This window comes from Pinus tabuliformis, chromosome J (assembly GCF_031772625.1).
Source record: "Pinus tabuliformis cultivar Carrire ecotype Pingquan chromosome J, CPIR1, whole genome shotgun sequence".
In the NCBI taxonomy this organism is placed as follows: domain Eukaryota; kingdom Viridiplantae; phylum Streptophyta; class Pinopsida; order Pinales; family Pinaceae; genus Pinus; species Pinus tabuliformis.
Window position 1 is genome coordinate 438,141,159 of NC_142295.1, and position 12,919 is coordinate 438,154,077.

The 12,919-nt window shown below is 35.1% G+C and overlaps 1 protein-coding gene across 1 annotated transcript; it reads right to left on the reverse strand.

Annotated features, from left to right (window-relative positions):
* Positions 1-2,139: 2,139 nt before the first annotated feature.
* On the reverse strand, positions 2,140-10,398 carry LOC149227698 (cysteine-rich receptor-like protein kinase 19). The gene is made up of 8 exons (XM_089380575.1): positions 10,167-10,398; positions 5,744-6,682; positions 5,492-5,632; positions 5,260-5,399; positions 4,411-4,621; positions 3,199-3,436; positions 2,926-3,076; positions 2,140-2,785 (listed from the first exon to the last, which is right to left on the reverse strand). Exons 1-8 carry the CDS (start codon positions 10,396-10,398, stop codon positions 2,456-2,458), a joined length of 2,382 nt encoding a protein of 793 aa, XP_089236701.1. The 3' UTR covers positions 2,140-2,455.
* Between the last annotated feature and the right edge of the window lie 2,521 nt (positions 10,399-12,919).

Consider the following 12,919-nt stretch of genomic DNA (forward strand, 5'->3'; position numbering starts at 1 on the left):
GTTGTCTTTCCACAACAAAAATCTATCTTGGGAGAACTTAAAGAAGCGGGGATGGCAGGGTCCTGGTTTTTGTCCTATATGCAGGTCAACAGAGGAAAACAACTATCACTTATTTCTAAATTGCAATAAATCTCAGCAACTATGGCAATCTCTGGAGAACTGCTATGGAATCCAGCATATGTCTCACGCTTCAATTAATGAAGCGTTTATCTGGTGCAGCGAGCAAAAGGATTCATGGAGATCAATTTTCATTATCACTCTTTGGAGCATATGGAAGTGGCGCAACAATTATATTTTCAATGGCAAAAGATCCCCATTCTTAGAAATCTTCTTCAATATTGTTACACTCTATGAAGCAATCCCGCAAAAACCTCTCAAGCAAAAGAATCAGGTTTGTAAAGAGCTTTCCCAGGAGCATTCTTTTCTGCCAAGGGCGTATTTCGATGGAGCTGAACAGAATGGATCATGCGGCTGTGGAGTTCACATTTTAGCAAATGAAAATAGTCAATTTTTCATCCACTGGAATGGGGGAAGGGGCACCAACAGTAAAGCTGAGGCGATGGCCCTCGCTAGTCTTCTAAGTTTCTGTCTCTTTCTAAATTTACAGGGTGTCTCAATCTTTGGAGACTCAAAAGTTATGGTGGATTATGTCTCTAGGAAAAATAACATTTTCAGGCCTCACCTTGTAGGATGGTTAGACAGGATCAGGTTTTTCTGGGATAGAATGGAGGGCGGCTCAATTCATCATATCAACAGGGCTCAAAATCAGCAGGCAGACGTTTTATCAAAGAAGGGTCTTCAATCGGTTCCAGGTTTTTGGTATATGCAGGTTTCTTCTGAAAGGAAATTTTTTTCCATTCAGGAATTCTCTCCTCCCGATTTCTAGCTTTCCTTTGCAGATCCTCAGGTTTTCTCGGATTTCTTTTTGCCTTCTATTTCTCTCCGTCTGTATTGTTTTCATATGATGTTGTTCCTTGTTTTATTTCCGCAGGATTCTCCTCCTATGTTTCCCCTATGATCTTTGAAAATCTTGTTGCTGGTTGACAGCCCAGGTTTTGTCGGTTTTCATGGCAAGGTCTTGCCATTTTTGGAATATGCTCCATGTCTATGCTGCTCCAGATCTATATGGGACATTTTCAATTGTCAAGCGAATGTACATATATGCTTTTTTATATATCTTATATAAATACAATCATGCTTTTTCGTCCTGAATTTTTTTTTTACAATATACAATACATTGTAAAATATTTCAAATACATTATAAAATAAATATATTTACCTTTACTAACATATATCAACACTTATTTATAACATATTTACAATTTCTTTTAGTAAAAATAAAGATTGTCTATTTTGGATTGCTAAATTTTTGTTTGAATTTAAAAAAAAAATCTAAATATTTTGAATCATTTTTTTAAATGGTGGAAATAGATTAAAACCATAAAAAATTCTTAAAGGCCCCAGAATCCTGAAATTTGACTACTGCAATCCAGCGGTATTCCAATCCACCACTGATGTCACTTAACTACTGCAATCCAGCGGTATTCCAATTCACCGCTGATGTCACTTCACGACTATCCAGCGGTCTTCCAATTCACCGCTGATGTCACTTCACTACTGCGATCCAGCGGTCTTCCAAGAAGTTTCCGGACGCAACTGTAAAATGAAATCCAATTATAAATTTGTGGCCAACAACTTTTAAGATAATCCCACTCTATAATCACTTCCGTATCAATAACTTTTACATCTCACCGGTCATGCTCCCACGCGATTTCAGTGAAATAAATATCTTTAATATGTACATTTTTTCCTTTCTGTTTTTATACGGTAAGCTTAAGTATGCGTTAGTCTTTTTATTGAATAGGAAAAGACCAGTCCACAAACATCACGAGATACTTAGATACACTCTAGCAATACAATTTATATTCAAGGAATTTAAAATAAAAATAATTATCCTAAATTAATAAAATAAAACTATATATATTCAAGGAAAAATAATTATATTAAATTACTGAAATTCTATATATAAAACATTACTTTTGAAATTGAATAGTATTTATATTACTTAATTTAATTAACAATTATAATGGTTAGGATTCTCTCTGACAACTCCCTTGCAAAAAGATACCAACCACTTTTCAAAAGATCCACACTTTAATAAAACTAAACCCGATAAATCTTTGCCTTGAACAAACCGACCCATCTCAAGAGGCACTACGGCTCTTCTGCCACTTAATTGGGAAAAGCATTGGTTACTGCTAAAGCTTGCCCTGAGAAATGGTTGCCTGAAACAATCGTGACAAAGTAACAGAAACCCACATCACTTGACAGGAAAATTCTTAGTCACTCTCCCCTCTCTACCGGTTAATCAGGCGATCAGGCAATGGTGACTGGTAACCCATCACAGAAAAGTAATCAAATTTCAGTTCTGCGAATAACCAGCTGTGAAGATAAGCTACCTAACTTCCATTTCGGTAATGGTGACATTATTTACAGAAGGAACCAAAGGATTATCTGCACAGCCAGTCGACACTGAGGACGTGGATCCTCTGTGGTTCCTCTCACTAGTTTTCACAAATGCAGGCCTTTTGGGATTTGGCAATGTACCAGAACAGCTGCAAAGCATCTCTATAACATTAGAGATAGTGGGCCGGATGCCTGAATCAGCTTGGGTGCAGAGAAGGGCAACTTGAATGCATCTCACAGCTTGCTGCTCCCTGCATGTTCTGCTTACTGTGGAATCTATCATATTTGTAAGACACCCTAGCTTGTATAATCTCCATGCCTGCATCACATCACAAGTAAATCCGAATCCGTTGTCATTTAACAATGAGCGCTTCTCTAGTTTAGCATAACAAACTTACTATTTAAAAAAAAATCATTACTTTATTTTTTGAAGCCAAAAGGTTGAAGTTGAAGTGTTACCAATTCCAGTAGGCTTTGCGTTTCTTGAGAAAAATCTGTATCACTGATTTTTCTTCCGCTTACAATCTCAAGGACCAGTACTCCGAAGCTATAAACATCAGCTTTCATGGATAGTTGACCCCGCATTGCATACTCTGGCGCCATGTAACCGCTACATACTCCAACACAAACACTTCAAGTAAGTTGGGTGTTGGTGATTAAATCACATGATTGCATGAATGTCGACTGTTAATAAATTGCAGAAGAGAAAGGTAGAGGGGAATGTGAGATTACTATGTTCCTGCAACTCTTGTTTGGATATGACTCTCGTCTTCAGGGAAGAGTCTGGCTAACCCAAAGTCTGCTATCTTGGGATTCAATGTCTTATCCAGTAAAATGTTGTGGGCTTTAATATCTCTGTGAATGATTCGAGGCTCTGATTCCTCGTGAAGATAACGGAGACCACGAGCAATTCCCATTATGATTTTGTAGCGCGTCAGCCAATCATGCAGTTTTCTTTTCTGATCTGGATCTGTATTGCATTAACCCAATCACAGCAACATTAAAAACATATGAATAATAATAATAATCGTGAACCCAATAATCTCTTTAAATTTATTGATCAATGATAGATTATCTTTCTCGGATAGACTTCTATTTTTATTTTATTTTTTTAAGAAGAAAAAACACAACTTTTGTTAAAATAAAGAGGCGTTTACATTTACGTAGATCTTTCCCATGTTTAAACGGTGATTTAGCAAAAAATAACAACCCAGCAACAGAGCCATAAAAAAGGCTAATGGCCAAAGAAATGATCAAGAAGCCCAGCAACAGAGCCATAAAAAAGGGCCAATGGCCAAAGAAATGAGCAAAAAAGAACACAAAAGCCCACCAACAGAGCCATAAAAAAGGCCAGTGGCCAAAGAAATGAGCAAAAAGGAACACAAAAGCCCACCAACAGAGCCATAAAAAAGGCCAATGGACAAAGAAATGATCAAGAAGCCCCGCAACAGAGCCATTAAAAAAGGCCAATGGCCAAAGAAATGATCAACAAGCCCAGCAAGAGAGCCAAAAAAAAAAAGGCCAAAGGCCAAAGAAATGAGCAAAAAAGAACACAAAAGCCCAGCAACAACAGAGGCATAAAAAAAGCCAATGGCCAAAGAAATGATCAAGAACACCAGCAACAGAGCCATAAAAAATGGCCGATGGCCAAAGAAATGAGCAAAAAGGAACACAAAAGCCCAGCAACAGAGCCATAAAAAAAGGCCAATGGCCAAAGAAATGAGCAAAAAAGAACACAAAAGCCCAGCGACAGAGCCATAAAAAAGGCCAATGGCCAAAGAAATGATCAAGAAGCCGCCCAGAGGCAGCAGATCACGATATACAAACAGAAAAAGCTGAATAGTCACTGTGCAGGACAAAAAACTTTCCAGGAAGCTGACGGATTAAAGATATTGCAAACAAAATTCCTGAGAATAGACCTTCTACTTCTACAGTTCTACTTACCAAAGAGGAGGTGGTGAAGACTTTTGTTTGGCAAATATTCATAAACAATCAATCTTTCTGAACCTTCGGCACAGCAACCGAGCAGCTTTACAAGATTTCGGTGTCGAACATTAGCCAAAACCTTCACTTCGTTCATAAACTCATGGTTGCCTTGACTAGATCTTACAGACAATTTCTTTACAGCTATCTGTTTTCCATCCCTAGTATTTCCCTGAGAAGAACAACCATATTAACTACTCATCTAAAAAACCATATTCATTACATATGGAGTCAATTACATATGAAGTCAATGGAATTGCTGAAAATAACAGTTTTACATTTTAGATTTTTGTGATTCATAAAATTCTTCAATTTTAAGATTAATAATGAGTAATCTGAAAGGCAACCATATTAAGAATTTTGCCATGCTATTTATGTGATCGGGTAAGGTGGGAGGTTTTAAAGCGGCCGTTACCTATGCAATAGGTGAGGCCCGAGGGTGATGCGTTGCAGGCCTGAGGTTATCACACGAACTGGGAGATTAGGTCTAATGGATGGAATCGGCTATGAGCTTAGTCCGTAAGGGCATTAGGTAGTTCGCTCGGTGGGGAATCTTGCAGGTTGTGGAATTTGGGTATGCATCATCATATTCGATGGTGTATTCATTGCTTACTAATTGGCTTGGCTTGGAATTCACCGGCCGGTGATCTGGTTTCTCCAGTGGCAGGACACTAACAGAGTCAATTCAGTGCTAATTTCCATATTATCATGCTTAATAACATTTTTGAAATGCAATAAAGCAACACAGATATTATATAAATTGTATAAAAATGCAATAAAGCAACATAATATAAATGGTATATACTTTACCTTGTATACAGAGCCAAAGCCTCCCGCTCCAAGCTTGTTGCATTCAGAAAAATTATCCGTTGATTCTATGAGCGCTTCTAAGCTGAAGAGAGTTTGCTTCTGCTTGAATAGTGTCGATTCTGAGTAATTTTCATGTATTCCTGTGTGGAAGAAAAGGTGAATAAGAATCTGAAATCGTTATGGACAACATAAATTTACTTGTGCGAAACAGAGGTCTTACTGTATATTCTACCTTCATTCCGGGGATGGGTTACTGGCCTCCATGAAATGGCAGACTTGAGTTTCCTCCGCATGGCAAACACGGAGACTAGTAACACCAGAACCACACCTCCCACTATCCCCAATATTACTGGTAATCTTTTAGAGGAACCACCTGATCATGTAATATTTTGGACTGTTATTTATAAAAGCTGGATTGTATGATCCCAAATGGCACAAATGATAAAGCTGAATCAGTACCAGAGAGAGATTATATATACATTACTTGTTAGTCTGGGCAGGGCAGCGTTTGCAGGTGGACTAGTACCTGCATTACTCCCTCCATTCGGCCGAGGAGCCTGGGCAGCCCCTTTTGGCGGGTTTGCAGGTGGACTAGTACTGGTATTACTCACTGTGGAAGTATGAAAAAAGGGGTATATTTCATATCGGACCGTGCAGCTTCCCAACAATGCTCGAGCTCCTTGCTTCTTAGAACAACAGTCGTAGAGGGTTCTCCTTGCAAATTCCAAACAAGATCTGCAGTTCTTGATGGATATATCTCTCCAACACTGAACTAGACCGTAAATGGTGAGGCCACCAGAAGAATATGCAACCGATCCTTCAGCGAAACCCTTATTGGCATGGACATAAGCCGTATCAGACAGGTTGGAAAGGAAATTAAAAGTAGCGTTCGAAAATTTCTTTGGATCATTTGTGCTGATATCGCTTACATTCTCCACGTAATTTCCATGGGTGTCTAGCTTTGAGAAGAAGCTAGATTTGTCGTATCGCAGGAAACAGTTCTCAAGCCATACTCGACCACCTGTGCTGTTTCCGCAGAGTTGTATAACAGCGTCAAGTGCTTTCCGTGAACAGATTGAGCAGTCTTTCTGCGATATGTTCCCCGAGCACTGCAGGAGGCCATGAACTATATTGGGACTTTCGCCATAAGAGGAAATCTTGAAGCCTGTTTTAGGTGCATTCGCAAGTAGATCACTCATCACGTACGTAAAATATCCCCAGAAAGTATCTCCTTCGGCCTTGGCAGAAGCGTTATTACATTCATGCGAGTGCAAGCAAGCAACCACAGGAAAACTGCTAATGAGTAAAAAAGCGATGAAAAGAAATCGAATAGTTGCTTGTTTGCCAGAATTAGCAAGGTATAAATTATACCCGTTAAAGTTTGTCATGATCTTCAAACTGGCAAGCTCTTCTGTGAAGGATTCTGATCAATATGGGATGCAGACAGCTATAACATTGGTAGATCAATGCTCAACATGATAACATTGGTAGATCAATGCTCAACATGAGGCTGTGGAGAGGGAAGGGAAATCATAAGCTTCACAAATCTTTGAAATTCGACATCAAGGCTATGAAATTCGTATGTATATATTAGAAGTGAAATGGAAAATGGTATGTATGTATTACAAGTCAAATGACCGCGGATTTTTCATTTTATTTTTGTAAGCGTATAAAACGCTATCTTTTTATAAATAAAAGGCGAGTACTTTTTAGTGTAAACACAAATCTATTATCCACAAAATTTGTAAGCCGTTCTTTTCTCAATACTTGATATTCTTGTCAAAATCACCTTTTACCTCAAAATCTGAAGAGTTTCTAATTGGTGTAAATACACTCAGCATTCGTAAGTCTGCCTTGTACAAATGCCGTGAAAGGTTTGGTTCTAAGTTGATTCCCCTTTTTGATAGAAGGTTAGTAATCTGGGTTTGTTCTCTGTAATGTGTGTATATGTGATGCTTTGGAAGATGGACTCATGGATCTGATGTTATTTATCCAGTTGGACCAAGATGTGTGGGCTGAAAAGTGTGTTCTTTTATCTATTATAATGTGTGTATATGTGATGCTCCAGAAGATGGACTCTATGGATCTGATGCTCCTCATCCAGTTGGACAAGATGTGTGGATTGAAAAGTGTGTTCTTTTACTCAATCTATAATGTTCTTTGAATCTCCAAGAACATTGATATTTTCCAGTGCCAACCATTTAGCAAATGTAAAGACACCCACGCAAGCCCTCCCTGCGGCCAGAAGTGATAGTAACTCCCTGGCTCCAAAAAAAAAATGACAGTGCCACATCCACATCTTCTCTGTTGTCTAGCCGCATCAAAATAACCACTAGAGAAAATCCCCTTAATATTCTTGTGTACCCACTTCTTTGTTTTTATCAGTGTCCTTTTAGGTCGAATCTCAGAAAATAATTAATGGACTTCAGTGTCACCTCCCAAACCACACGCCTCTTTTGTTCAAACAATTATGCATTTTGATTGCGCCCAAACAGGGGTTAAATCCGACAGGGCCCCTTACCCATTAGAAAAATTTTCAATGACGGTTTTACTTTTAAATTGCACTTCATATGACTTTTAGTATTTATTTTTACCTTGCACAATATTTTTCATATAAAACATAATCAATAAAAAACATCATTTTTATTTAACACTTAATTTAATAATAGCAAATACTGAAATTTTCAATAAACAATCAAACACTCAATTCTATATATACAAGTGGCATTTTGTTTAGTATTGGCAGCAAGTTTACAATAACATAAATATATTGAAATCCAAAAACATTTACTAAGATATAAGTTAACATAGATCGGTAGAAATCCAAAATTAAAAGCAGAAATCAATTATATCTATCATAAGAGCGTCTTGGCAGATTGTTGTGTTTGATTCATAAATGTTTAATTTTTTCTTGCCAATAAAATTATCTACAACGAAATTTCTTAAAACAACTTGACAAAGACTTTTAATACTAATCTGTTTTCTTTGCCATTGATTTCTGAGGATGAAGTAACTTCTACATTTATTTATTATAATTGATTTCTTAAAGCATCTTTCTGAGGATGAAGTAAAATTTACATTTTTTATTATAATTGATTTCTTAAAACATCTTGACAAAGACTTTTAATATTAATCTGTTTTCTCTGCCATGGATTTCTGAGGTTGAAGTAAACTCTACATTTATTTATTATAATTGATGAGTGCAAAGTGGATTGATTAACACAATACTTCATGTTAAACAGTAATCATTGGTATTCACATCTATTTAAGATTTGTGAGACTTCACCTTGGCAATCCTCAACTCTATGTATTGGTCTGTCAGTTAAGACAATCGTGTAGTTAAAGGTGAAATTCAGGATTAAAAATGCCATATTGATGTTTAAATGTGGCAATTGATTTTATGGTAAGAGAAATATACTATTCAACAGGTAAAACAATTGAAAGAAGATGATTTAATACAACGACCATATCTTTGACTCCACGCATAGTAACACCAACTAGAGCTTCAATTGTTAATTAAATGCAAAATTTCTGAAACGAATACATGAACTAAAGGGTTGTGTACTGTTTGATGCAAAATGTGAGTAATTTGGGACATAGAGAATGAACTTTGAAATGAATTCCCAACACGAGTTTTAGTTGTCTAATTAAATGCAAAATTCCTAGTGACAAGATCAAGTAAAAGAGTCTAGGCTTGTTCGTCCAAAAAAGAGTAGAGTCATTTAATTCACCAATAAATTAAGTTTGGCATTGTTGTAGAAAAATAGATGTGAGTTTGAGTACTTCAGAATTACTTCTGCTAATTTGATTTTAATTACTTCGAATCTTAGGACACTTTCTCTTTTATATTAATTTATCTATTAATTCAAAAACAAAAAGTTTAAATGGTTCCAATTAAATTGACAAATTAAATTAATTTTCACAATAAGACATAATGCACATAATACCATCACAAACCAAAGTTATATATATATATATATAAACTGGAAAAAAAATAAACCAATTCAAACAATAAGAATCTTTAACTCAGTTCAACGCTACAATACCAAGCTACCCCTTAAATTCAATAAGATCATTGAAACGACAAAGGTAAAGTAACCACAAAATAACAGCGAAAAAATTGATTTCAAACTAAAAAGGAAAGCAATCTAAACAATCATAGTGTACTAACCAGCGCTCCATTTGGACCCTTTGAGTTTGTCCTGAGGTCAAAAGTCCAGCACGCACTGCCACCAGATGAATCGAACTTGTTTCTCGTGTACATGATAACAGAAGATAAGCACTCTACTCTCAACAATGTAACCCTCTAACAAACCTCAACCTTTCCTTCTCCACTATGCCCAACATCTAAAAGAAAGTGATTCATGCCTCCAGATTCATATTATAGGCAGACCCGACACTTTAAGTCAAGTTATTTCTGTCTCCTCCATTCAAATAAAGCAAGGAGAAAAAATAAACTTTTATAAGGCTTTCCGGTCAGGTTACACGATGAAACCAAGTGGAGTGCCCCTTAAATACTTTCGTTGTTCATGCTGAGGCTGCCTTGGTCACGAAGCCTCTACATTTTACAACCCCCAAAGAAAGGAGCTAGAAAGGCATCAATGAATTCTGTGAATTTCATAGCAACCAACATACAAACCAACAGGGGCTCACAATAATCCACAGCGACAACATGCAAACCCACAGGGGCTCACAATTTGCAAACACCAATGGCTCTATCTAAAAAATCAATGCCCACGCCAGATCCATTCATTGATCATAGTCACGAGAAGAACCTCACAGGGTGGTATAAACAATTGAACCCACTGACACCATTTTTCATGCTCCACGGTTTTGTCTCACACTTGAATTTCTTCAACCATTGAACCCTGTAAGCATGAATAAGGAAGCACTTCAACTATTTGTACGCTTCTGTTCAGGGTCTTTAGCCGGCTTGCGACGCCGAGCATTCATAACTCGTCCTGGTTCTTGTTGCATTTCATATGAGGGTGATATTTTGATGTATCGACTATGGCTATTAGCTTCTGGGTATTGGCTTCTGCTGTAAGCATTGGTGGTGGTTGTTAATTTGAATTTACCTACTTCATAGTATGGGTTCGTGTCTTCATTGATGGCATTGATCATCCCAGATCTTACCATTTATGTGGTACTTTATTAAATTTAGCTCTGGTTTTTCTGGTGTCTGAAGGTTTTATTGAAGATCTTGAAGCTTGTACTTAGGAGATCATCTTGCCACTCCACATATCCCAATGTCAACTTGATATAAATAAATAATATATATATAATTCGAAACTTCTTATTTTTTAATATTCCTGTCATTTTGATATTTTTAAAAATTATGTACAAATTATTGTTGACGTGTTTATTTGAGGATTAACTATATTTTACGCATAAAAACACAAAAAATAAGTAAACCGGTGTCAATTTTAAAGCCTACGTCCAAATGACTTAAAATAGGAGAGTACGAAAATTAGATATGTCCTTAAACCATGTGATAAATAAGCTTTCCACAATGTGGTGTGTGTTCAGAGGACCAGATTAAGAAAAGTTGTGAGGGAGGTGGCAACCCGTGCCCAATGAAAAAGTGGTCTGCCATAGAGCATATACCCTAGCTATGAAAACCTCTGCCTGTAAAATATCCTATGAAAATACTCTTTTGTGTATAACCAACCACCCAAAATAAAAATAAAAAATCTTTGAAATTTCCCACTCCCAAACTGACTTAAATTATGCTTTGAACTTATATGTCATTGACTTTTGGATATCCTTCTTTTGAGTAAACTTATAGAAAATTTATCTTAATAAATAAACAAATTCAACATCCTCACATACTTTTTCCAAAGCTAAAACAAAAAGGTACTACGCGTTGTTGGACCATGAAACCGACGACCAAATATATCGTTGGCCGTCGAAATTGACTGCTGACTTTTACTAAACCACAGATGCCAGTCCAGGGTTCAAATTTGAACACTTCATTGACCGTCGAGCCCTTTAACGCATAAATTTATTTTTTATTTTTTTCATAGTCGCACAAAAAATGAATTTGCTAATGTACGGGAAATTTGATTATGTAAAATTTAATGCATGGAAATTTTGAGAATATACATTTTATATCGACATATTGTTTTTTTTTTCAAAATTTTAAAAAATTAAAATAAAATTTTAGTCTTTAGGATATTTTGTTTATTTATTTTCAACATTAATGTTTTCTAGGTATAATTTACAAAAAACTAAAGACCAAATACATCAAATTTATTGATATTATAAATTAAAAAAACATATAAATCGAATCTAATAATATAAATAATAAAAACTCAAACTTGAAATTCAATGTAAAAAATAAAATATTAAATATTAAAAATAAACTTAAAATTGATTAGCACACACCAAAAAAATTATATCTCACTCACTATCCCTTTAATTTAAATCTCAAACCAACAATTGTTTGAACAATTATTATTCTATCTTTTAATGGCTATCATCAAAGTTTGAAAAAATATTTTAAATGTTTTACAAATCTTAATAGATAACTTACCCTTCTCTTTAATTTTTAATACTAAAATACTAATTTATATAACTACACATTATTTAAACATACTATTTTTTCTAATTACAAAATATTAAATATTAAATTTATAATTTATAATTTTTATAACCATTTTTAATATATAAATTATTGTTTTTTAATAATATTTAACATAAAATTTTTATTTATTAATAAACTAAAACTTGTAAACTCATTCTGAAATTGGTGAATGCCCTGTGGGATGGATGTTTTCGTGTATCTATTTTACACTAGCTGCTTGAGAATTGATCAGAAATTGTTTGAAAACTGATCAGAGGAAATTGTTCCGGAGCATTGTGCCCTCTTCTAAGCCTGGTTGCTCCTAATCGCAATGGCGGTTCCAAACATAAAAAGTTGAGATCATAAATGGATTCCATAAAGCAAACACTGCTCCTAATCGTAATGGCGGTTACAAAAATAAAAAGTTGAGAACATAAATGTATTCCATAAACCAAACATTTCGTATCGCGTTAAAAATAATGTACTTTTAGAATTTTTTGGACCAATATCGCTGAATTTGGTAATTATGATTTTTTTACTGACTTGTATTATATTTTACTTATTATTATTATATAAAATATGAGTTGTTTTTAGTGTAATTTTTTGGAAATATTTTTGGTGGGATTTTCTAGTTTAATTTTTATACTCTAAAATTTTTTTAGAGTGTTGAATTTATATATACAGTAAAATAACAATTTAAATAACACAAATCAAGATTTCATTTTAATTGTTTCCGTTGGATTTCAATACCCAAAAATATAAAATATAACACTAAAAACAATTCCTATAAAGTTGGATTTCAATACCCAAAAATACAAAATATAACACTAAAAACAATTCCTATAAAAATATATATATATATATATATATATTTTTTTTTTTTTTTTTTTTCTGCGTAAGACTAAGCTATTTATATTACAAAATATCAAAAATTACATCAATTTTTACATCAGGGCAGTGGCCCTGCATCTCCAGAGAGATTGGCAATTTCCCCATAATGGACCTTTCAGTGATGACACTGTTACAAAAATGGATCAACAAGGTGCAAAGTTCCGACACAGTGGACATAGGAATCGACACAGTGGGTACATGAAT

Excerpts from the sequence above, each read along its gene's own strand:
- LOC149227698 (XM_089380575.1), bottom strand. The coding sequence starts at position 10,398 with ATGGTAAGATCTGGGATGATCAATGCCATCAATGAAGACACGAACCCA. Across the intron at positions 3,077-3,198 it reads ACAAGAGTTGCAGGAACATA|CGGTTACATGGCGCCAGAGT; the intron begins GTAATCTCACAT and ends TGGAGTATGTAG. Across the intron at positions 2,786-2,925 it reads CGCAAAGCCTACTGGAATTG|GCATGGAGATTATACAAGCT; the intron begins GTAACACTTCAA and ends GATGTGATGCAG.